At 40.8% G+C, this 25,373-nt stretch overlaps 1 protein-coding gene and 1 long non-coding RNA gene across 2 annotated transcripts in view; one reads left to right on the top strand and one right to left on the bottom strand.

Annotated features, from left to right (window-relative positions):
• Positions 1 to 710: 710 nt before the first annotated feature.
• On the bottom strand, positions 711 to 5,466 carry LOC134095295 (butyrophilin-like protein 2). The gene is made up of 5 exons (XM_062548744.1): positions 5,356 to 5,466; positions 3,147 to 3,218; positions 1,085 to 1,432; positions 890 to 982; positions 711 to 736 (listed from the first exon to the last, which is right to left on the bottom strand). Exons 2-5 carry the CDS (start codon positions 3,214 to 3,216, stop codon positions 711 to 713), a joined length of 537 nt encoding a protein of 178 aa, XP_062404728.1. The 5' UTR covers positions 3,217 to 3,218; positions 5,356 to 5,466.
• An 8,804-nt stretch (positions 5,467 to 14,270) lies between these two features.
• Positions 14,271 to 25,373, top strand: part of LOC134095907 (uncharacterized) — a 14,990-nt gene continuing 3,887 nt past the window's right edge. The window contains exons 1-3 of the long non-coding RNA XR_009940645.1: positions 14,271 to 14,354; positions 16,683 to 16,757; positions 17,891 to 18,381. This is a non-coding gene — a long non-coding RNA (uncharacterized LOC134095907). The remainder of the gene's footprint in view (positions 14,355 to 16,682; positions 16,758 to 17,890; positions 18,382 to 25,373) is intronic.

The following is a 25,373-nucleotide window of genomic DNA, read 5'->3' on the forward strand; positions in this document are numbered from 1 at the left end:
CAGAGCAAAGCACCTTTTGAGCTGTAGCCATCTCTGACCGTCATGTGATGTGACCCTTAAACGCTTTTCCCTGAACCATAACCATTCATTGCTTTCACTTCCAGCCTTTGTTTTAGCCATGATAAAGTTGCTGAACCATGACATAAAGATGTATACACTGCAGTGCAGGCTGTAGTTGTGCTTCTTTAACATTAGAAAATAAAATCGAATGGAAAAACAACACACATCAATGGGCAATTTATTCACCCCATTTGTATTTTCAAAGAGACCATTTCTCCCCAAGAGCTTTCCCAACCGGGTACTTAAAGGGACACTTCACCGATTAGCATTAAGCTTTGTATCTTTAGAAAACCAGTCATGTTTTTGAATGGTCGTGCACCATTCCCTCAGTTTGCCTTGAGATGGGAGAAATATGGATTTCAATTAAACTTGTGAATAGGACTTCCTGCTTTCAATTATGTAAAATGATGATTTTTACATCATTGAAAGCAGGAAGTCCAATATTGAAATCAGTATTTCTCCCATCTCAAGGCAAACTGAGGGAATGATGCACGACCATTCAAAAACATGACTGGTTTTCTAAAGATACAAAGCTTAATGCTAATCGGTGAAGTGTCCCTTTAATGGGAAGTGGAGTAGTCCCATAAGAAAATAAAATCCTTGCAGCACTTTAGGCCCAGTGCAGCACCAGAGCAACCATTCTAATGAACTCAAATCATCTTCACATAACACCCACCTGAGAATGAAGGGCATTTTCCACTCATAACTGCATGGTGAGGGATTTTAATACAGGGCACAACTTTATGACCACATGATAAAATCACGATCAGACCAAATAATGGTCTGTATTCATTAAGAAAATAAAATACAAAAGACAAAAGTTCTCTACCTCTATTTTTGTAGTACAGTGCAGCGGAGCCAAGTGAAAGCACAAGGGACACAGAACACAGTACCAACACCAGTGTTTGCGTAGACGAAAAGCCTATCAGAATAAAAGAATACAGCACTCAAGATTCAGTGGTACCCAAGGATTCTACTGTAAGTAACACATAATATTGAAATCAATTGCATTTGAACAGCTCACCCAGTCCCAAGAGTGTAACGGTTGTGTTGGCAGACAGTTGACCACTGTGGACTACACAGATATACTCCCCTTTGTCCACGGTCCTGAGATCCTTCAGTCGCAGAGAGAAGTCACTTTTGGAGTTTTCTTTGGCAAACTCAGCTCTGCCTCTATATCTGTCATGTGATGAGTCTGACCGGACTTTACCCTCTTCGTAGAGAAGCACTGGGATCTCATTGTCTTTCCTTTTCCAGGTGACCTCCTCCAGACTTTGAGTCGAGGAATCCACAGAGCAGTTCAGAACCACCTCTCCTTCCACATAGGCAAAGACAGGATGTCCTGTCCCAGTCACCACCAGAGACTCTGAAGCTGCACATAAAAATAACACAAAGTCAGAAAGAGCATGAGTAGGAGAGTCGTTAGGTTTCCCCCTATACTTTTTCCTCCAGGGGTCCCACTCCAAATCAAATGCTATGCAATCGCAAATACAAAATGCTATGCTGTGTTTCACCTGAGGGGGCGCTAAAATCTTTTTTTGTTTTTATTGTAAATGTTTATTTTGGTGTTCCCAAAACACTTGTAACTACTTGCATGTGTTCTGTAAATGGTACCGTATTGATACTTCACACAGTAAATGTCCATATACTTTGCTATTTCCACATACACTGTATTGCCAAAAGTATTGGGTCACCTGCCTTGACTCGCATGGACTTAAGTGACATCCCATTCTTAATCCATGGGAATTTTCAGCCATTCTTCCAGAAGCGCATTTGTGAGGTCACACACTGATGTTGGACAAGGAGACTGGCTCTCAGTCTCTGCTCTCAATCATCCCAAAGGTCTCGAAGGCAGGGGTCTGTGCAGGCCAGTCAAGTTCATCCACACCAAACTCTGTCATCCATGTCTTTATGGACCTTGCTTTTTGCACTGTTGCTCAGTCATGTTGGAACAGGAAGGGGCCATCCCCAAACTGTTCCCACAATTTTGGCAGCATGGAATTGTCCATAATCTCCTTTCACTCTAAATAAGACGCCAAGCCCAGAACTGGTGGTGCATAATCATGTTGGAACAAGAAGGGGCCTTCCCTGAGCTGGGGTTGGCCCCTTAGTTCCAGTGAAAGGAGATTTTGAGTTTATCAACAGTTTGGAGATGGCCCTTTCCTGTTCCTACAATTCCCATAAACACACTCTTAAACCTTTTCGAAAGCCTTCCCAGAAGAGTTGAAACTGTTATAATTGCAAAGGGTGGACCAACGTCATATTAAACCCTATGAATTAAGAATGTGATGTCATTTAAATTCATACGCGAGTCAAGGCTGGTGACCCAATACTTTTGCCAATATGTATTTGGAGAAGTTCAATGTAATAATCATATACTGAGCGGCAGGCCATTATATGATATCTTTATGTGCTAATATAAGGGCAGGAAGAAATGTAGAGGGAGAGCAGAGGAGAGCACGTAGTGAGGTGAAAGTATGGAGGAAGAGGAAGTGGTAGTGGTAGTGGGAAAAGAGGCCCCTCGCTGACGTGCCGATTGTCACTTGCACTTCCACTGATGCAGAACCAGCTCCAGGTTGTGAATGAATGATTAGCTAGTGATTAATAGAAAGAAATAAAATATATGGATATCCTTCCGCTTTTCTATTTTGAAAATATCCAAAATCTTACAAAAACAGAAAATCAGGACATCAACTGCGAAATCTTAATCATGGATTTATTTCACAAAACATACAGTTTCTATACATTATTTATTTTTTAGTTATTTCTCACCTGTTACCTTAACTTTGCCTGCTTAGCACCCTCCTACTACTAATCTGTCAAGTGCTACCGCATTTTTAGTTTTACATTGTTCATTTTTTGAGTTGAAAATATATCTGATAAGCATCATACAGACCACTGTGGACATTCCTTTATCCCTCTGAGGTTTAGATTGTGGTAATATTAGACCATTACGCAAATCGTGTATTTTATTACATACCCTCTCCACTGTGTATGTACAACATACTTTGTCCTTAAACGCTTGAGACTTAACTGTTGTAATTTGTTGTCTGACAAGCTTAATTTCTTGCAAAACATTCTCTCACCTTTAGTTTCAAATGGGACGTAAAAAATTATGACACAGGTAAGTATGCCGGTTGAAATATGATACTCCATTTCTGTATAAACAAATAAAGACACACAAAACAAAGTCACATTAGCCATATGCCTCCTCAATATTGTTTGTTATACAGTCATGGTTGAAATTGTTAGTACCCTTTCATATTATTAAAAAGTGCAGTTGCCACCTTTGTGCCCAAGAAGCCAATTAAACATGCAATTATGTAGTTGAAGCCAATTAAACATGAATTTATGTAGTTGGAACCTGTTCTGCTGTGGATGTGATAGTAAAGCCAGTGCGCCAAAAAGTTGGTCACACATGAGCAAATTAGGAAGGATGTGGCGTTCCACCCTCAAATCTTTCAACTCAATGTTCCCAGCGTCAGTAGCTGTGCTTCTCGCCAAATGTTAGCGAGAAGCACAGCTCTGTTCACTTATAGCTGTGGTCAGTGGTCAGTCAGTAGCCTGTACAAGAATAGCTCACTTAGGTGCTGTACCCTTCTGTCTTGGACTTCTGTGTTCCAGCCAACACCAGGAACACTCCAGCCTTTAGCAAAAGAGAAGTGGCAATTCTAGTGTGTTGACTGTTGAGATTTTGCTGACCACATTGTCTCGGTCTTGTTTCTCTCTCTCACTCTCTCTCTCACTCTCTCTCTCTCTCTATCTCTCTATGGACAGGATCGATGGGGCCCAAGTGAGTGTCCATCCCCGCACCTTTCCCTTGCTATAGCATGTGTCTTTCTTGTAAACTGCAGTGTGCTATCACATGTGGTGTGTATCTTTCGGACCCCTCCCCCCTTCAGTAGCCCAGTCAACCTTGTTTCACTTCCCATTTCTTCAAGGGTGGGCTACTGGTCCATAGCCATTATTTACTAGGTCATGTGCAGCCCAGCTGGTGGTTGTGTAGTTGTATATGTATCATCTATGTGTGGATGTGGGCAATTGTGGTAGCGTATTGGGTGCATCATCTGTGAGGGTGCCTGTGGCCTACCCTCTCGGTTGTGATTTCATTGAAGATTTGTTAATGAATTATATTTGAACCCATGTCTCTGGTAAATGGTAAACATGTGTTGCCTACATGTAATTGACACTAAATGGTCAGCTTTTGCTTATTTATTTCCTATGGCGAAACCCTTCCAAGGCCGGGAACACATTCATATAAGTCACATAAGTATCCGTTTTCCCCCTTGTCTGGGACATTCCCATGGTATGACTAATATGCCAACACCTCACCAAAGTTCAGTGTGGCTGAAGCACTCACTGCATTGCTTCAAAATGGAACAACTTTTGAGTGGCAGCAGCCAAACGTTAATCAGTTGCAATCTCTCTTTGTACTTAATATGGAAATGACTTGGTGTATAGTGGAGGTGGATGACAATATGCAAACACACGGCTTGTGCCAGAAAGTATTGTGGCTCATTCTATCAGGCTACATAAATACACTCATTTCAAAGCAGATTACCTACTGACAAAATATCCTATACAAAAACAAACTGCATTTTTCCTGAAAGTACAGTGCAGCACAATACAATTTCTGCAATAAAGTGAGTCGCTATGTATCACATTGGAGTTTTTTCATGTCCAAAATTATGCCTTTCCTACAGTTTTGAAACTTCAAATAGTGAATTTTTTTTTGCAGGAAATCTAAATACATGGCCAACTCGCATATTACCAGAGTAAGATGGGCTATATCACACTGAACTAGAGATAAGACTGATCTTCCTGTGTTCACCTGATAAAAGCTCCATCTGAAATATTTTTAGAATATCAAGATAGATGTAAACTTCACATTTGTCTTGCTCTGAAGTTGCAAATGTATTCTATTACAGTAAACTAATGCAGATGATTAAACTAGCTATGTATCTCCAACATGTTTGACTCAAAATCATATGGGCCCAGGTAACATGGATGAAAAAGTATTTTTATGTGTCTATGGTAAAAGTGTTGACCAGATTTCTGAAATATATCATTGGAGGGACATCATCCTGCCAGAGTTGTCTATTGTCTAGAGTCTGGTGTTACCCTGATAATTACATTTTTATCGAAGATCTAAACTCATAATTTATTTGATTCATAACACATTAATCAATCACAGTTTAGGAGAAGGTACTAGAAATGCCATGCCATTCATTCATCCTTTCATTCATTCTTTCTAACCAATTATAGATTAGGTGTAGTTAGAAAGATCGACCTTACCTCTGTCAAACCCTCATCCATCCAAGATTCAAATGTCTCAAAAGGTCCCAGATCAGCCTGAGATATATTGGTAGCAGCCAATTCCGTTAACTGTAGATCAGATGGAGATGGCGATATCTTGGTAGTTTCACCGTTGGAGGTTCTGCAGTGTCTACTTTGTGGCCAGAGAACAGGAAACAGTGTTTCGCTTGTTTGCCGCACCATGGAAGCGAGGAAATAAGTTGTTACAGCTAAACCCCACCCCTAGTCTATATCACAGTTAATTTCAGGCCACATAGGTTACTACAAACACTTTAGAAACATACACTTTAGAAACCTGCATAGAAAAGGAGCTATACAATGTATTGTAATATGCACCGTACTATGCACATACAAAATGAACTCTCTCAGTGCTGTTGCTCCACTTGTGGTCAGTTTCATGAGTTCTGAGTGTTTTTTCCTCAACGAGAGCACATTGAACATCCTCTGGACGTCTGGCAGATCTGCCTGGGCACTCTCGCTGAAACTAAATCTGTGCATCATGACTGTTTACTTGTACAGTCTTCTTTGGACTTTGTGCTGCAGTAGAACAAGTTCCTCATGCGTGGTGATTTACTGGCAGTGCACTTTCAAATTCTGTTACAGTAGCTTTTGACATACACTCACCGGCCATTTTATTACATAGACCTACACCTTACTGCCTTCAGAACTGCTTTAATTTCACATTAAATAAGGCGCTAAACATTCCTCAGAGATTTTGTCCATATTGACATGATAGCATCAGCTGCTGCAGTTTTTTCAGCTGCACATCCATGCTGATCCATGACCAATTCCACAGCCCAAAGGTTCACTATCACTGGTGACTGCATGACATTTGAGTGCAGTGAACTCAATGCCATTTTCAAGAAACCAGTTTGAGATGATTCAAACTTTGTGATATGGCACGATATCTTGCTGGAATGGGTTGAGGTCAGGACTCTGTGCAGGCCAGTCAAGTTCATCCACACCAACTCTGTCATCCATGTCTTTATGGACCTTGCTTTGTGCACTGGTGCACAGTCATGTTGGAACAGGAAAGGGGGCATCCCCAAACTGTTCCCACAAAGTTGGGAGTATGACATTTCTTGGTTGATGCTGAAGTATTCAGAGGTCCGTACACTACAGGGCCAAGCCCAGCTCGGGGATGGCCCCTTCCTGTTCATATGCAAGTCAAGGCAAGTGATCCAAAACTTTTGGCAATATAGTGTGTGTTAATCAAACCACTTTCTAGGCCTTTGTAGCAAAGATTAGCTGTCTCCCTATAGGTTGCCCTAAAGATTCATCCTATAAATCTATATGTGTAATCCAATTCATTATCACAAAATAAGAGACTTGTGTTATCTGGAACTTCTCATGGTGGTTCTTTTTGGCTGCTCTTGCCACTCTTGGTTGGAATTGTTAGCAAGAAACTGAATATGATCTCAAGGCCTTTTAGTCAGTCAGTACATTTTTGATATTTGGCCACTATGTACAGTAGGCCCATTGGATATTGCATTTAGCCCGATGATGTATTTAGCATTCATTTAGGACTCTGCATCTTCCTTGTGATTGTAGTATTTGGTGTGGCGGATTGGAACCTCCAAATGATCCCACAGGTCCTACCAAATGCCAGAGGGTGGTGGAAAGGCCTCCTTGTGTGTGTGTGTGTGTGTGTGTGTGTGTGTGTGTGTGTGTGTGTGTGTGTGTGTGTGTGTGTGTGTGTTATTGTTTTGAAACAACACTACACACTCATACACATATTCAACACAACAACAGACATTGAGACAACACACATAAAGCTATATAAATAGCCTATATGTTATTTATTTACTTATTTATTTAAAAAACACATATAGAAACCTTTTGTCATATAGTCGTACACCTTTGATCCGTGTGTGAAACCCAGTGACACAAATTAAATTAAAACATGTTTTACATTACCTGCAATTACAAGGTTGTCCAATTCTTAAAAGTTGACCTTGAAAATTACTTCGAGTTCCAGTTTGCCATGACGTCCAGCAGAGGGAAGCAGTGCTCCGTTTAAAAGATCCAATCAGCCATCAGTGAAGGGTTTTGCAAAGCAGAAACCACTCTCAGAGCAGAGGAACAACTATACGGATACTTTATTAAACATTAAAACATTTGACATTAAAACAATTGAACATAAAATATGTCCAGAGAGTAATAACCTCATTGATGATGATATTCAAGTTCTCTGTACAATCATAATACAAATTCAATACAAAACAAAAACGTCCGATTGGAAACCAGATATCAGCGGTTGACTGGTAACTGACTGGACTACAGAGTTGACTGGAGCTGGCTGGATCTACATGAGGATGCATGCATCTTACATTTGCTTAGATCTGTTGTTTCGTGTATTTATAGGCTATTGCTTCGGATTATTTTTTCAATTTCTCCAATCACACCTATGGCATTATTTGCATTAAGCTTACAACAAATTGAACTTCAGTAAATTCTACATCCTGATGATAATGATGGTACCAACACTATACACAATTAGCCAACTTTAGGCGGCCTTGAGTGGTGTTCGTTCATCTATTTCCTCTCTTTTTTAAAAAAAATCTGTTGGTGGCCTTGACGTGTTCATTAGGCTATGCACAACGTTAGACGATCAACTCAAATGTAATCTTCTTCTTTATGAAGATATTTCTGTTGACATTCTCAGAGACGCAGTGGTTTTCAGTGCGTGATTTAGGATTTTGCCAAACATAATTCTGTGTTGTCTTCTCATCTTGTAGGCTACACAAACACGCTGACTATGTGCATGATTGTGTAACATTTATGATACGAAGTTTTATTCCGCGTGTGTGTGTGTGTGTGTGTGTGTGTGTGTGTGTGTGTGTGTGTGTGTGTGTGTGTGTGTGTGTGTGTGTGTGTGTATAGAATTCTTTCTTTCAGCTATACGTTTCAAGCTGAATGCATGGTGGGATCACATGTCTTACCGTGCCATGTTTTTCTTTCATCGCACCTTACACTTTTCTGTTGATATGTAGCCAATAGTTTCGTTCGTCACAAGAAAACAACAGTGACAAAACAAGCGTTTTATAGGCTATAGGCTACGAATGAAATATATCGTCGATTCGCTTTAATGATTCATAGTAAATAATGACCTTAAAACATGTGTAATATGTGCCAAATGTATACGCGTTCCATAACACTCCATTGAATATTAAATCAAATATCTCTCTCTCACACACACACACACACACACACACACACACACACACACACACACACACACACACACACACACACACACACACACACACAGTGGTAAGGCTACAGTGGTCAGTCTGTCTAAAAGCATCAGAACAGCCTGCAGATCTAACATGTTTACTGTAACTTGCTGATATTAGAAGATAACACATTTACATTTCATACTTAAACCTATTATTTCGATTTTAAAAATAAATGTAGCTATTTTAAACACTGTCGTCAAAGACTTTACTTAAAAACCCGCCTAAATTTAATGTTTTATGCAATCCAACATTCTACTGGATCAGCCGTGGGCTAATTGTTACTTATTTAAACGTTATCGTTTTGTTAACAAATGTTAGCAATGAATGCAAGTAAACGAAATTCTTACTTCTCTGTGCTCTTACTCTACATGTGAGTATACCAGAAAAAGCAGCTACCTGGCTCATTAAGATGCTCGACAGTTATGGGGCCAGATGTCCTGCAAAGCAAAAAAAAAAAAAAAAATAGGTGCAGTATACATTTACAACACTAGAGGTCAGTATAACCCAAGTAAATCTCAAGCTATTATGCTCTTTACTCTTAGTCAAATTCTATAGAAAAACATGGTCCGACAACGTGACTGGAAGGATCTATCCCTTTACGTTCCAAACAGGGCTACAATTTCATGCATGATGAATGATTAATATTTTAAGCAAGGTTTCAGAGTATCCATTTTCGTATCCTACAACGTATTGCATCTCAAACAGCCCACTTATCAATAAATATGTGAAAGAATATCTTCATACATTGTGGTGTGAAAAATCAAATAAAAGGTCAATAGCTTGAGTAATCAGTGAATGGCAAGGACTACAGTTTGCTGTAAAGCAATCGCTTTGGCCTGGACTAGCTGTAAACTATTAAAGAAGCGCAACTAGATAATACCTCGGTGACACAGGACAATTGGTGACCATGGTAGGCTAATAATGTTCTGGTGAAAGGGTACACCAGCATTTAAATGAACCTCTCATGCACTTCTCTGGTATGACTCTACATTCAGGAGAGGTCTTTGTTAATGTCACCAAGGGCAGGGGTCAACACCTGATGCGCGCTCTCCCATCTAGACACAGCACCCTACAAGCCTGTGTCAAGTTTAGAGATTATATTAAGCATTTCAGGTGAATATAGATAATAACAATGTCTATGGATTTACATGTAATTCATTATTATGTGAGGCTTAGCTAATATCAAAGGAACAATACATTTAAATCAAGAAACTTCTCATTCAAATACAATAGGCCTACCTAAAATAAACTACATTTAATCGCAAAAGCAAACAAACTTTCCATCTTTGACTGAAACAGAATGCATTTTTATTATAACGTAGATGCGTCTATAGCTTATGCTATAAATGCAATAATATCGTTTTAGCTCATGTTGGTGACATCAGTAAGTAACATATAACATGGAAGAATCAGTTCGTCAGTGAGATGCATCCGCGAGACTAATTCAGAACTAGTTAAGAATGAAACACAAACTAAATAAAATATTAACGATGCACTGGGCTACATATCTGACAAAAAAAGTTGAGAACACGCATTCAATGATTAAAGGAATCTATTTAGTAAAACCAACAACGTTTAAACCAAAACAATCAGAAGTATGGAAATGCAGTGCTGAACATCACAGTAAAATTGAGATATCTACAAGCATTTTAGCAGCCTCTTCGTGATTTGATTCTCCGTAATTTGCAGCCAATAAGAACTGGTTAATGACGAGCTTCTCTGGGCTTGATTGAAATGCATGCTGCTGTTTAATTACGAAGAATTCCCTAAGCGCCCTTAATGTCAGAACGAGGGTGCTAAAGCGAGATGTTTCTACAGGAAAATTACTCAGTTTCGGCGTCTTCTCCCGAGGAAAACCATACTGATAAAAAAAATAAAATGTCAAGTTTTCCCAAACACAGAGGTAGTTGAAATATAACAGATAAACATTCAAAACCCATGCGAGATTCTAGTTGAAATTATAAAATTATGCCACATATTTCAAATCTGTGTAAGCTGACAGTAGTTGAACACATGTAGTGTTCTCACAATATTTTTACAAGGAACACACGTGTGTTCTTATGTGCACTCTCAAAACAAATGTGTTGGAAACAACAATAACTGTGTTGTCCCTATATGGACACAGAGATGTGTTGCTTATAACACATTCATTTTGAGAGTGTGGAGATATAAGAATTACATATAACTTAACATTAGCCTACTATTATTGTGCTATAGGGTTTTTCTTACGCAATCCAGCAGTATGTTTAAACATACTGCTTTTAAAGCAAAATAAGACCTATTAGAATAAATAGTCCAAACCTATAGGAGTTGATCCTTAACTATGAGGTATCGAAAATTCGAAGAGTCTACAATTTGATCAAGTTATAGAAGGCAATGAAAAAGGATTGTTACGCTTTATCATCTTTTGGTGCCATTTCCAATAAATAGGCTACACGATCATAAGCTATAGGCTAATTTTTATCTGGAAAGTTCACTATCAGAAGTCTTTCGTCAACACATACCTTTATCTTCCCTCTATAACTTACACTCGAAGCCTTAACGATGTGCTGCTATCGTAAATCTTTATTTACACAAGTCAGAAGATACAGTTAAAATATCATTATTTCACCATTTAGATTGCGTAAATGTATCACAGTAACCTCCAGATTACACTTTTAAGTGGATCAAACAAAAATATCTAGCCTATAAGGTAGGCCGATGCCTTTATACAAATATATGAAAGATTGTCAGATGTGTCATTAAATGATTTGCATTTAAAAACTGTAGGCATGCCATAGACTACGGATATCAAAGGAGTATACGCAATAATTTACCAAGGATGAGCACAAAAAACACAATGAAACTCTTACTAAAATACACCGACGACAACACGAATATCCCCTCCCTCTCTCTCTCTCTCTCTCTCACTCACTCTCTCTAACACACACACACACACACACACACACACACACACACACACACACACTCCCCCAACTAGGTCGCACACGCGCGCAAAACACACAAACGGAGAAAGACAGAGAGAAAGAGATTTTTCTCCAGTCTGTATGTGATTGGTCACTCGCCAGCCTGCTGTCGAAGTGACGTCACTGCAGGCGAGAACTGACTGAGGAGGAAGCATTAAGGGGAGAAACTAGAGACTCAGAAGGTAGTGCGAGCATCGCAGGCGTGGTGGAAAGGACCGGTGATACCTCCGCGCTCGGCCACTCGGTAATTGATTGCGGACCGGTTAAGCGCGAAGATTGTATGTGTCACTGGTTGAGGCCGACTGGCATTTAGGAGCAAATACTGTGCGTAGACCTGCCGGGAAGAATTCCCCATCTTGGAAATAAACTGCTACTTCAACATGGATCGTTGAAACATTAGCATTCGTTGACTGAACACCCTCTGCGCTTTACAAGAAAACCCAGCAGCTCACCCATGTCTTGTAGATGTTGGATGATTCGTACTAACAGCAGCCAACAATGTTCTGATCACCCATCAAGGTGGTACGCTCTCGGCTACAGCATTCACACCGGAGCCTCTCACGCGCATCGCCTGGTTGATCACACAGCCATAACGGAGTGGAATAAACAGTTCATCGTACAAAAAGTAAGCAGCGTCTCGAATTGAGGCACAATCACAGACCATACTGATTTGGCACTGTTTTTGTACTGCAAAGCTGAGCTTTTGCATTTGTTGTGTATTGTGACCTACTTGTGTATCATGTTTCAAAGGAGGCTGTCGAGTACAAAAGTTATCCGGTGTTGCCATGCTTAACAGATCTCTAATTTCTAAATAGCGAGCGTTGTGACGCGCGTCTCGTTTCGATCTGCCGGCAAGGCCAAGTTCAGCAGGCGCTTCTGCGCTCTCCCCTTCTCGGGAGCACCAGTACCACAATCAAACTTCAAAGATGAGGATAGCAATTAGCAGATATTTTAATATAAACGACTGGGACGCATCATAATTGCATTTCTTTTCTGATATCAGTGTTTTCTTAGCTACCCTAGGCCAACTGTTGGAGAACGAGAAATAGCCTATAGGAATTACATCTAGGCTATACAGGCTAGGCATACCGTGTTAATGTTTTTTTTAGTTTATAACAGTGTGATTTGGATATACCCTCCCTTCAAACATGCTTGTCTTTACATTCAGTTATATCGCTGTGAAATAGCAGGGTAAGTGTGCTGCGGCCTTCAAAGTTACAAGTGCTCATAAAAGCCATAGCATGGTATTCATATGTTATTTTTCTCGTTATGTAGTCATAGGCCTACCCGACGAGAATAACTCCGAGTACATGAACTCCATTCAGCAGTTGTGGTATTTCATTTAGGCTATTATTATGAACAATCTTGTAGAATCATTTAGGCTTTATCTTCCATTATTCCATGTGGACAAATGTATGCCAATGTTACAATGTCATTAATGAAAATTGTAAACTGTGTGAAGTGTGATTGAGGCCATTAGGCTAACATTAGAAGCAAGCAAGAGCAATTAAACCGCGTGACGTCAGACGCATGAAAGGAAACGTGAGTTCATTAGAGTGATATTAGCGCGTGTGTGACAGTATTTACATGAGATGGACGTTATGTTTCTACAAGGAGGCCCAAATCTAATCCTGTACCTGAGAGATTTGAATGAATGAATGCAAGTGAGTGAATGAGACTGAAATGCTTTATTTTTGTAAGCCATCGCATCATTTATTTAAAATTACATTATATTGATTGTAATAGTCCATGGGCCAGTATGTGAACCTTTTGTGAGATACCTAATGGTCATTATGGTGAGTCATGGTGGTCTTTCGGGTGAAAGTTATAGCCTAGCCTACTAAGCATGGTATTTAGAAAGTGCACTGGCTACGTATAGGCTACCTATAACATATTAGTTGTGAAGTTGTTCAGTTATTAATCGCTTGATAGGTTTAATAATTTTGAAATAGCTTGAATATAATTATTTGTCTCTCTAATTGTTCTTTAAGGACGTATTGAGGCAAGTAAATATAGACGCGTTACCGAGTTGGTTTGTAAGGCTCTGATCTGACACGGCCTTCTGAAGCAGGCCTGTGGCTCATACTCCCTTGCATGGCAGAGCTGTGAACATGGAGCCTTTCCCTGGCGTCGAGGCTCAAGGAGTGTGAGGGCATGGTCGAGAGGCCTGTCGCGCAACACACACTGTTGGGATGATGTCTTGTAATTGCGCGCGTGGCCTGCAGTCATAGTCATTTTTTAAAACTATGTAAGCTTAAGCGTGTGCGCGCGCGAGCGAGCGTGCGTGCGCGTTTGTGTGTGTGTGTATGTGTGTGTGTGTGTGTGTGTGTGTGTGTGTGTGTGTGTGTGTGTTGGTGGGTGGGATGAGGTTTTGAATTTCCTATATAATCATGCATTGAATGTAATATGTCATAAAATGTAGGCCTAATTATCGGGCTCGGGTATATGATAATAATAGGCTAGTCTGCGTCAGATAAATATGAAATATTGTGCATCTGTGTAATCAATGTGAGGACTATACTTCATGTGTGCATATGGAGTTATATATTTGATTTGTGTATTCTTTTTGGCTAGGTCCTGGCAATGCGTGGTCAGGCTTATGGATAAAAAGGAAGTCTGTTGCTATCTTTGGTTATCTAGCTGTATGAGTGATAATCTGTCGTCATAAAGCTAGATCACCGAAAGTAGAAATGGCTTCCAAAACAGCAATTTGGACGAATAAGTATCAAGAATAAATTGACCATTTGGGGCCAGTCTGAAGCTAACAACAAAGGTGAGTTCTAACTGTGTCTTTAGAGACATAGGCCTATAACGACATTAAATTAAATTAAGGTTACAATTAAGTTAAGATTAAACATTAAGTTTGCATAGGCTATTTTTTTCTGATAGTTCTCGCGGTGAATTATATGTGGAGTAAACCTAGGCCACAAGTAGGCCCATTTGAGATAAGGCGTATGGAATAGCATATTTGTAAGTATTATCGATTATTTTGCATTATTATTAACTGCAATGTGCTGTTGCAGTAAGTCAGCCTACACATTTGAAATATTCCGCACAGGTACAACGAAGAACAGTTTTGAATTATAGAAAACCTATTGTAAATGCCTGCTCGTGCTCGATAAAGACGAGTCGTCAAATATGTCTTTATGTGACCTATGGAGGATTTTTAAGTTGTGTAGGTATTATGTCCTTTTCTGGCAATGGCCTAGGCCTTAAAGTTCAAACTATCATCTCAGAAGAAGGCTTTCAACTTTCTCTAACCGTGGGCTTCAACTGGGCTTGGCATCAATTATGAATGTTATGTTAAGCTTAAGTCTTGTCTAATCATGTAGAAATTATTATTATTATTATTTAGTCATTATTTGATTAGAATTCAATTCGATGGAATAGGGTAGTCTGCTTTAGGGAAAAAAATCTTCTTTACAGCGTTTACACTGTTCTTTACTAGCTTGTGCTTGAAGGTATCGTGTCCTGTAAACCATTTTTTATACAATATGGTCTATGATATTTGCCCTATACAGAACTTCCTTTTTAGCAAACATCTGACCCGTGTAGCTCCAGCTCTAATGGTAAACTCAAATAATGAGTTCAAGGGTTATTGTTGTGCAAAGTTTCGCTCTACCGTTCCGAATTGGGCTTTTAGGGGATGAAAGATTGACACACGCGCGCACCAAACAAGCCCCCATATCACCCAACATCTAAAGTAATTAGTCCTATACCAGGTCTGTCCGCTGCACCAGTTGCTTTGGTATATTTGTATGCGTTTCGTATGACTTAAAACATTTCAGATGGCATTCTGTGACAATAAAAAAATATCCTCATGATTTAGTTTAGCCTCGTAATTGCCAAAGAAAACGTAAATGCTGCCCATACAGTTACAGCCTGGTGAACCATTATCCAACCATGCACGCGGAAACAATTCTTTTTAATTTCATTTTTTCTAAACGACACGAAGACCCTCTTAAGGCAGAACTGAGACACGACCCTTCAAGCTACCCCTAGCTAAAACTGAAAAGACGAGTGCAATAGCCGGGGCTCGAGGACCCAATCCGGGAATCCATTTACATTCAACCAATAACCACTTGCGGCAATTGGCCCTACAGCAGCCTTCAAAGGAAGGCGTCTCTCCCAATGTCTAGAGCGGAGCTCTGGCTAATTGGTTTGATTCAGAGAGTTTGACTGGACTGTGAAAAGTCCGAACACAGTTTTCCCACGATCAGACAGGTCGCTCCCACAGGTTACAAGAGGATTTTAAGATTCAGTGGTGATCCTCTTGTCACCAGCTATTACAAAACTGATACTAATATTCTCAATAAAGCGTTGATAAATTACTTTGGCCCAACGTGTGATCCAAAGTCCGTGTATAAGAACACATCGGCCTCGCCGGAACTATTTTCAACCCCAGGTGCCATATTGTGTTCAAAAAGTACATTCTTCTTGCTTTCAGTATTAGTTAACTAAAGGAACAAAATCTTGAATGTTTCAGTTAAAATTGATTCAATCTTTCCTCTTCAGTGGAGGGATTGTGACAACAACATTTTGTAAAAAAACTGTATCTGTCTATTGTTGGAGAGACTATAGGTCTCTAAAGTGGCATGAATAGGATAGGAGCACATGCTTAGAAGTTCCCTTTTCAAATGTACAAAATTACCTTTTAGCACATTTGAGCCTCTCTCTTGCCAAGAGGAAAAAGTCAACAGCACATATTGGTGGAAGGGCTTAATTGAACTCATCTTTGAAATGTAATTGAACTTCACCTTGAAACCATTCAGTTGTAGCACTGGGTGTAGTGGGTATTCAGGGTATTCAGTGACTAGTGTTTCCCATACTGTTACACCAAAAAGCAATATTATGCTCTTGTGTAAGTAGCATATCACCCTATAGACCTTCTCTATATAGCTGTCTGTTATAAGGATATGTTCCGATTTCATTATTGAATGGCACATGAGGGAGTTTTATTTAGTCGCTTACACATGTTTGTGGCATATTCAGAACAGAATGAAATGCCTCCAGAAATGCAATATAGTTGTAGGTTAAGGTCAGGTGCTCAAAACATATGCATGTCTATAATGTATTATTGTGTGTGTTTGTTATTGCCTAGGTACGGTCCAAATCCCCCATCAACGACATCTGTAATGAAGCTTAGCCTGACAGAAGCAAGAAGCAAGCCTACATTGTGAGTTTGCACCCTCATGAAACGCAACAATACATTACTGTGTGCTTCGTCCATGATAGTAATCCAACTCATTGTTTGGCTTGCACTAGCCAAGTGTATGTGAGAGGATTGCATTTAGACAATGAATGACGATGCATTCTTCATAGGAATACACTCTCATTATGGATTTAAAAAATAGAGCTTTTCCTACCCTATGCACTAGAGACAGGTGAGGAAGCATGGCAAAAAAGCCTCCTGTAATATCTCTGCCAGTGGCTGTATCGTGACCCAGATTGGCAGAGCAGCAGGTTCAGGAGCTGCCGTTCACTTTGAGCTGAGCTGAAAGAAAGACAAAAAGAGAGAGAGAGAAAGAGAGACAGACAGAGAGAGAGAGAGAGTGAGATGAAAAACTCTGTCTTACGACGACAGCATGGCGACTTTGCTCCTCAGCGATTGCTTTGTTTACACAAACAGCGTTGTCCGTTTCATCTCCCCACTTTATTTCTGTTCGGTTTCTGTTGCTTTGATTTGTTTTGTTTTGTGTTGTTTGTCTGCTCCCCACCATCACACCCACAATACTCACAGATATTCAAGCGATCTCTAAGCCCCCCAAACACACACACACACACACACACACATTCTGAATTGGGGAACGGCTGTAACTACCCCATTTATGAAGTAGGCTGAATAGTTCCCTATTTATGGCCACATTTATGAAATGCAATATGATTAGGTGTCTCTTGATGAAGGGGATGTATGGCTGTAATGGCACACTCATACACAGGCCTTATTGGTCATATCGCTCCAGGATTATTTTTTCATTCATTCATTTAAATGGGCCAGTTTTTTGTTGTTGTTGTTTTTTTCAGTTATCAATGTAAGGTTTTGGGCATTCGATGGTCATTAAGCACCAAGTTTATTTAGATACACATTTTTTTTAATCCACAACACACGTCATCAAATCATCCGCTGACATAGTAGTTTCCTCTACGACCTGCTTATGGTGATGATAGTCAGCAAGAACTACAGAGGAATTACCATTAATTTGCCCCTGTTTTGTATTAAGAAAGATTATATGGTAGTTGCCATGGCATCCGTTTGGCAGTAATAAAAAGGGTTTTTTTCTTTTGCTTTATTTTCCTGTTTCCTCACAGTGGCTGCCTGCCACCCACTCTGGGGCTCGCTGGAGGAGAGGAGGGCAGGAGGAGAAGGAGGAAGAGGGTGAATGGCACAATCATCCAAAAGAAATAATAGTCACCCTCTTACACTCCTTCTACAAACACCCACCACACACACACACACACACACACACACACACACACACACACACACACACACACACACACACACACACACACGCACACACACACCCTTCTGCCCCTCCCCTCCATCAACGGAAGCCTTCAGTGCCATCTGTGCCCTCAGGAGGATGGAAGAAAGAAAGGGGTGCGAAAAAGGATCGACAAGCTCCGGCCCTGGTGCCAACGCAGGGGACAAAGAGGCTGTTGGTTTCCGCGCTCCTGGCGTCCTGGAGCAGGGGAAGGGGAATTGTTCACGCTGCCACTAGCCTGGCTGAGATTGTTCCAGAAGCCATCTTGATGGAGACTCGCGCCTGCCCTAACTAAAATGGCTGTGTTGGCATGAGGTAGGCAATGCCATCAACGTTTTTTTTTTTCTTTCTTTGTCATGGTTTCGACACCATCACCTAACCCCCACTTTGCACCGCCACCACCTAAAGCGGTCTCGCTTGCAGTGTCGCCTGCTCATTTAGACTAATTTCGTCTAGATAATTAACCGAGCATGTCATCGCAAATGCTACATGCACACATAAACTACCAGACTGTATTACAAGGTTTGCTCAGTGCGTTAAACTACATAAATACATAAACATTCACACATGTATTAACACAAATACACCCTCACACACGCCCAGACACATACACACACACACACACACACACTCGCATGTGCACACAGTATACTGTACACACACACACACACACACACACACACACACACACACACACACACACACACACACACACACACAGCCTACACTGTATACACACAGAAACCCTCTGGGTTACACATATTTTTGTATATTCATATTCATATTCACCTATACACACATGCCCTCATGTGTCTTCACCAAATATTTTATTTTCTAGTTACACTGTCACTTGATACCACTTTTTTCAGAAGGTTAGATATATGGGTGAATTTAATGTTAATACTGTTTATGTTTAGGTTAGATTAGGTTATATGGTTTGAGGGATATAGGATATACCCTATCACTATAAAGTAATTTAACATAAAATCATTACCTTACATTCCTCTCAAACTAGTAATCTAAGGCCACCCTGAGATGAGACCTTTCTCATCATTATACACAATATGAAGTAAATGCTTATTTCTGCATTTATCTAGTAAGACATGAGAACATCCATAAAATGCATTTTAGTGAACATAGTTGGAATACTGAGCATGTTGTTTGTATCTGCACATTGTCTATGATTAGCATAATTAATAGAATACTCATGTTCATCTGATGTTCGTTCAATGCTAAGAGGTTCTTTGACATTTTACAAATTCATCGTGGTAGGAACAATGTCACGTCAACGATTACGTTACGTCTGAAAAAATGTATGCGCAGGGGAGAACCCCGGTGAAGGTGATGGAGAGAGACTCGGTCTCAGGTTTGGTTGAGAGATATGCTGGAACTGAAATAACCGTTCAGATGAGCGGTGGTGTACCTTACTCGAATGAGGGGGAAAATGGTGGGATGGATTAATGCGTCATCGGAAAATCACCAAAGCCCTCGATATCGTAATGTGCCATATTAATCTAAGAATAGAAATCATTCGCATACTTACTGCCCGAGGAACCTTGTCTGTTTTGTTTGGAACCGTTGTCCTTAAAAAATGAAAACGGTGCGCATTATCAGTCATCCTGCTAACCTATTAATGCACGAATTTAGTCATTAGCCCTTGCTTGAAAAATTTACATAGCCATCCTCATAAAGAGTACTTGCTGTACAGTCGATCTTTGCTCTTACAGAAAACCACTGAATGCTAAGCATTGCTGGTGGATTTGCTTCATAGAGATTGCAAATAAAGGAAACAATGATGCAACCGCAGCCGTTAATGAAAAAGACTAGACAGGATCCTCATATTAACATAATTGCATAGAAACGAGCCGAGAAGGCCGAGCCCCTTATTAAAGGCACAGCGGCGCCTTAGCAGACGGCTCTTTTCTGTACTGGCTTAAAATTACACAATAAAGAGGCCTAAAGATATAGGGCCTCATCACCCCCCACCACACACACACACACACACACACACACACACACATACACTTACACTCTATCTCATTCTCTCTCTTTCACACACACACACACACACACACACACACACACACACACACACACACACACTGTAAGACATCTCATAGCAATTCAATGGCAATTCTAAACATTATGCATTATGCAATTTCATAATACAGCTAATGACCATCCATATGGAGTTAGACGTTTGAATACAGTCAACAAAACATTTAGCAAATAATTAACTTAGTCTGTTGTTAGAATTATCAGGTATTTGGCTTCAAAAATACATGGCTGTAATGTTTTTTGTTCATTGTGTGTAACCTGAGGCAAAAGATGACCAGTTATGCATGCTATTTTGTGCTGTGTATGAGTCTGTTGTCCAAAAAAAAAAAACCTACATCTTTTCATCTACTGTACCTTTAATGGTTAGCTTTTAATTAGGCAGCATCTCGCACCAGAAGGGGGGAGTGGCCTTCACCAGCCTCATTTGCATTTTTCAAGGCCTAATGAAAAACGTCTGCATAAACAACCGCGCGTGCGCCATGGAGAAACAAAATAAGAAGGGGGGAAATGGAGGATATGCTTTTGTGTTCCAGATTTCTTATTTTACCGTATGAACTGGTGGCAGTAGTTTGTTGTTTCCATGGTATGTTCTTAGTCTTGTCGTTAATATAAATATTGCGGAAGAGAATGACTGTGATCATAGGAGACATTACTGTCTGCCCGTGTGTGTGTGTGTGTGTGTGTGTGTGTGTGTGTGTGTACTAGTACGCATAGTGAATATATGCTTGTCAGATGGTAATGCTAAATTGTTGTTCAGCATATCCTGAAAAGCATTAATTATGTGCTCTACCATGAAATGGTGTGGATGTGGATTTTCTACCTTTAAGAGGTAAATCTCCCAGTTTTGAGCATTTTGAACTGTGACCAGAAAAAAATAAGGTGCAGCCTATTCAGTTTTTAACCACCGTTGTATTTACACTAAGTAAAAAAAGGTCATACAGTATGAGACACTTCCACCATGAAGTTGCTAATGCTGGCATTGTTCAGGGAAGGCATAGCAAGAAACAGTATAGTATTGTATCTCATTGTATAGTATTGTATAGTATCTCATTTTTGTCTATTTCTATTTTAGTTTATTTCTATTTCATCGTTGGTGAAGTTGATGTGATAGTGCAAAGCTTTGAATGCAAATGGCAACGGCGTCTGTGCTGCAGCCTGTGTGTGTCGTTTGGTGGGTGCTTGAGTTGAGTTTAATCATTTCAGACGTTCTGTGATGTGTAGGTTAAAGTAAACAGCTTTTCTTTTTTTTTTTACAAAACCACGATGTGTGCCTTTAAGAGTGAATAGATTTACAGTAATATGTGGTTACTGCTTCTCTCTAATTCAGTGTAAACAAAATACAAAATGTGCTGAAAATTATTTTAACATCATCAGTCATGGTTCTCGGTATCTAGACAAACACACACACACACACACACAAGTAAGCTGTAGGTAAGCTGAAACAGAGATTTTAGTCCACAGTGACTGGGTGCATGTTATGGCCATTAGAGAAATGTAGCTGTGTCTGTGTGTGCATGTGTGTTTTGTTCATGTGCATGCATGCATGTCTACTGTGTGTGTGTGTGTGTGTGTGTGTGTGTGTGTGTGTGTGTGTGTGTGTGTGTGTGTGTGTGTGTGTGTGTGTGTGTGTGTGTCTATGTGTGTGTGTATATGTATGTGTGTGTTAGTAAACAGCACATGGCATGAGCACTATAGTTCCTCTTCTTACTCCCATTGCTACAATTGGGGCATTATGCAGGGGTGGAGTAGGGGAGGGTGATGTGTGTGTGTGTATGTGTGTGTGTGTGTGTGTGTGTGTGTGTGTGTGTGTGTGTGTGTGTGTGTGTGTGTGTGTGTGGAGGGGGGGGAGGCTACTTTAGTAGGGACCAAAATCCTGCTCCCACCCATTGTCTGCACGTATGCTGGCAGAGGCACAGGGGGAGACAGGCTAGGGTGGGAAAGATGCTGCCGACCAGACAGAACCAGATGCCTAAATTGGCGTCAAAGCCCCCCAAAAGTACCACAAAGAATAGAGGGCCCCTTTGTGGCTCTCTCTCTCTCTCTCTCTCCCCCATGTATTTGTAATTGTAAGTGTGTTCATCTCTCTCTCTCTCTCTCTCTCTCTCTCTCTCTCTCTCTCTCTCTCTCTCCCTCTCATGGTGTATGTAAATGATGTTGCATGTTAATGGACAGGCTTTTCATCAACCATAAATGATGAATGTGACATATGGAGTATGTACAGTGAGCTTAATTGAGGCAGTCGCATATGCACCGCATACAGCGCAGACATTTAACAGCACTCACTTTATTCTTGAAGTATGCATTTATTTGCATTTTTAATCCCAGCACGCATGCAGTCTTTATTTACTGATTCATCCGGTGAACGAAATATCAGTTGGGGCTTTAGCCTATAAGAGACCTACGACCTTCAATGCACTTGTTAGCAGGACCACATGTACACATTCTGTATGTTCGCAAATGCAGTGCTATTTTCCATAAAACCGTTCATATATTATGGTAATTCATGCAACCATGCCACTATGTCCCTCAGTACAGTGTCCCTCCTAAAATGTGCGTCAGCCATGCCCTATGTAGACAAGGAGAACAGACGGAGAGTGGCTGTCCCTCGCTGGCCAACCACAGCAGTAGGGAGCGCAATTAATTAAATCAACATTACAATATATTACCCGCATAGAGAAGGGGCAGCGATACAGAAACCCCCCAGAGACAGATGGAGAAAGTTTACACTAGGGGCAAAGACAGTATTTCACCCAAAACAAAAGACCAGCGAGTGAGGAAAAGAGATAATGTATGCAAGACAGCTCATGACAGTGGGAGTGATATGTGCGGTGTGTGTGTGTGGAAAAAAAAGGGGGAAAGAAATGTAGGGAAAGGGTCATCGGAGGAAAAGAAAGAAGAAAGAAAATCCTTAAATGGCACTAAACGAGACGCCATGTTTGAACTTGAGCTACAGTGTCTTTACCTTGATCGAGAGAGCAGGTGGGAGGAGGAGAGAGAGGGAGGGAGAGAGAGAGAGAGAGAGAGAGAGAGAGGAGGAGAAGGAGGGAAAGTGGGAAAAGAGAGCACATTTGCCAGTCTTACAGAACAGGACGAGTTAATTCAAACAGACACGTGTGGATATTCTAGAAAGAACATGGTAATTGAGAGAAAGATGGAGGATACTGTGTGTGTGTGCGCATGTGTCTGTGTGAGAATCACAGGGTGATAGTGTACGCGTGTGCCTGTGTCTGCATGTGTGTGTGTGTGTGTGTGTGTTTGTGTGTATGAGTGTATGAGAGAGGGGGAGGGGCATTACTGTCTGCCTGTGTGCGTGCGACTCTGATGCAGCAGCTGGCATGTGAATAGCGCAGGCCAACCAGCGTCTAGCGTCTGGGCAGGACGTAATGGGCAGACACACATGTGTGGCAGCCATTAAAGGGGCTGTTTTGCATGCCATCGTTCTTGCTTTTTCCACGTAAGAGATCATACATGAACAGCTTGTTGTTTGGCGTCCTTAATAGGCACAAACCTGGAGGCACATTTTTTTTTTTCAGATTCATGGAGAAAGCAAAATATCCTCATGTATGGAAGTAAAAGGATTGGTAAATTTGCATTGTTTTGTAGGAAAGCTTTCAGCATTTTGGCAGTGCATTAAGTAATCTTACATCCTTTGCTGATTGTTTGTGCTATTAATGCACTATTTTGTTGCGCTATTAATGACTTTTGTAAGAAATACGCTCAACTGAGAAATCTAACTACAAAATGCTTTTGATGAGGGAAATGCTCTTCCTATCAGATCCTTGGCTACAACCTTCAAAATTACTTAATTCCATGCATTTAATTGTCCCCAGCTGCTCTGCAAAGCAGCAGGTCAAGTGCGGTATCGAGTAAGAAGCAAAGATTGGAACAGAAAGCACAGTCACAAAAGGGAATGCATGAAAGACACAGCGCTGGAAACATCTCCAGTTTGTCTGGGCCTAGACGAATCCCACACCCCTGCCGTTAGTTATGCATGTAACAACAGCAACAACATAAAACAGGAGCGCAAAAAAAAAGTCAGTGCTTTCACTGTGTTTGTTTAAAGTGGACGGTGTTTTCTGTGAATGATACGACCCCCAGCGCGGATTGCTCAGCTGCAGATTCATTCTTAATCTGGGGCTCAGCGAGATTATCCGCAGAAGGGTTGTTCTCAGCTTTGTAGCGTCAACAGGGGAGCTTTCAGACACCCCCCCCCCCCCCCCAACCCAACCCCCCCATCTATTCTGTCAGTGTGCTGGTGAAAGGCCCTGGCCGGGGGAATCCCAGGCTGGGTTCTGGCTCACTTTAAAGCCACCAAAGAAAGTGGTTCCCACACTGGAGGTGACTCTGGTCAGGATGTGATACTGGTGCAGATCAGTTATTGAGTGTTCTAAGAGAGAGAGATTCGGGGCAAAGAGGGCGCTTGGAGGTGTTAAAGGCCTGATCCAAGTCAGTGATATACACTTTGCCTCTCAAGTAGCCTACACAGTGGCTAAATCACTTGACTGGTGTCTTACACCTGCAACACGCTACAGAAACTAGCCTTAGTGGAACACTAGTCTCCTTCTCCATGAGGGTGCCTTCCAGAGATGCTCTTCCTGTCTCTCTGCTTCCTGTGGACATTTTTTCCCTCCATCCCTCTCGTTACTGAGAGTGATGAGACAGACTTTGGAGTAATCGGATCCGCGGCCAATTGAAGAGTTATTGCACGTTGCTTTGTGATAAAGCAGTGGAAAATTAGACAGGACCTCTGACTTTTGCCAAATCCTAAAGGCAGGAAATAAATTGAACAGCAATTATGCCTTTTTATGCTAGCGTGTGAGATCAGGCAGAGAAAGGGAGAGGGAGAGAGAGAGAGATTTTAAAAATGAGAGAGGAGACTAGGGAACACTTAAACTCTCCCTTCCCCTTCAACGTGACCCCTCTATTACAAAAGGACCTTGAGATATGGTTGTGATTAAAATGTACTCTATTTTATATTCCTGGGTTATATATATTTCAATAAGCTTAGTACATTTGGTTCGGTTTTTATGACTTGAAGTTCCACAAGTAGCTAACAAGTGAATCGGGAATGCCTCCAGAAGTTGTGTATTCAGATTGGAAGTGTTTTAGCCGAAAAAAGGACTGCTTTGTTTATTATTTTCTTCACTGATTGTTTTTGAACCGGTGTTTCCTCATAGTGAGGCTGAGATGGCACCTTGGAAACGGATAGTTCTTTTTTACGATATCAGGAGGTAGGAGTAATCTCATTA

This window comes from Sardina pilchardus, chromosome 11, assembly GCF_963854185.1.
Source record: "Sardina pilchardus chromosome 11, fSarPil1.1, whole genome shotgun sequence".
Lineage (NCBI taxonomy): Eukaryota > Metazoa > Chordata > Actinopteri > Clupeiformes > Clupeidae > Sardina > Sardina pilchardus.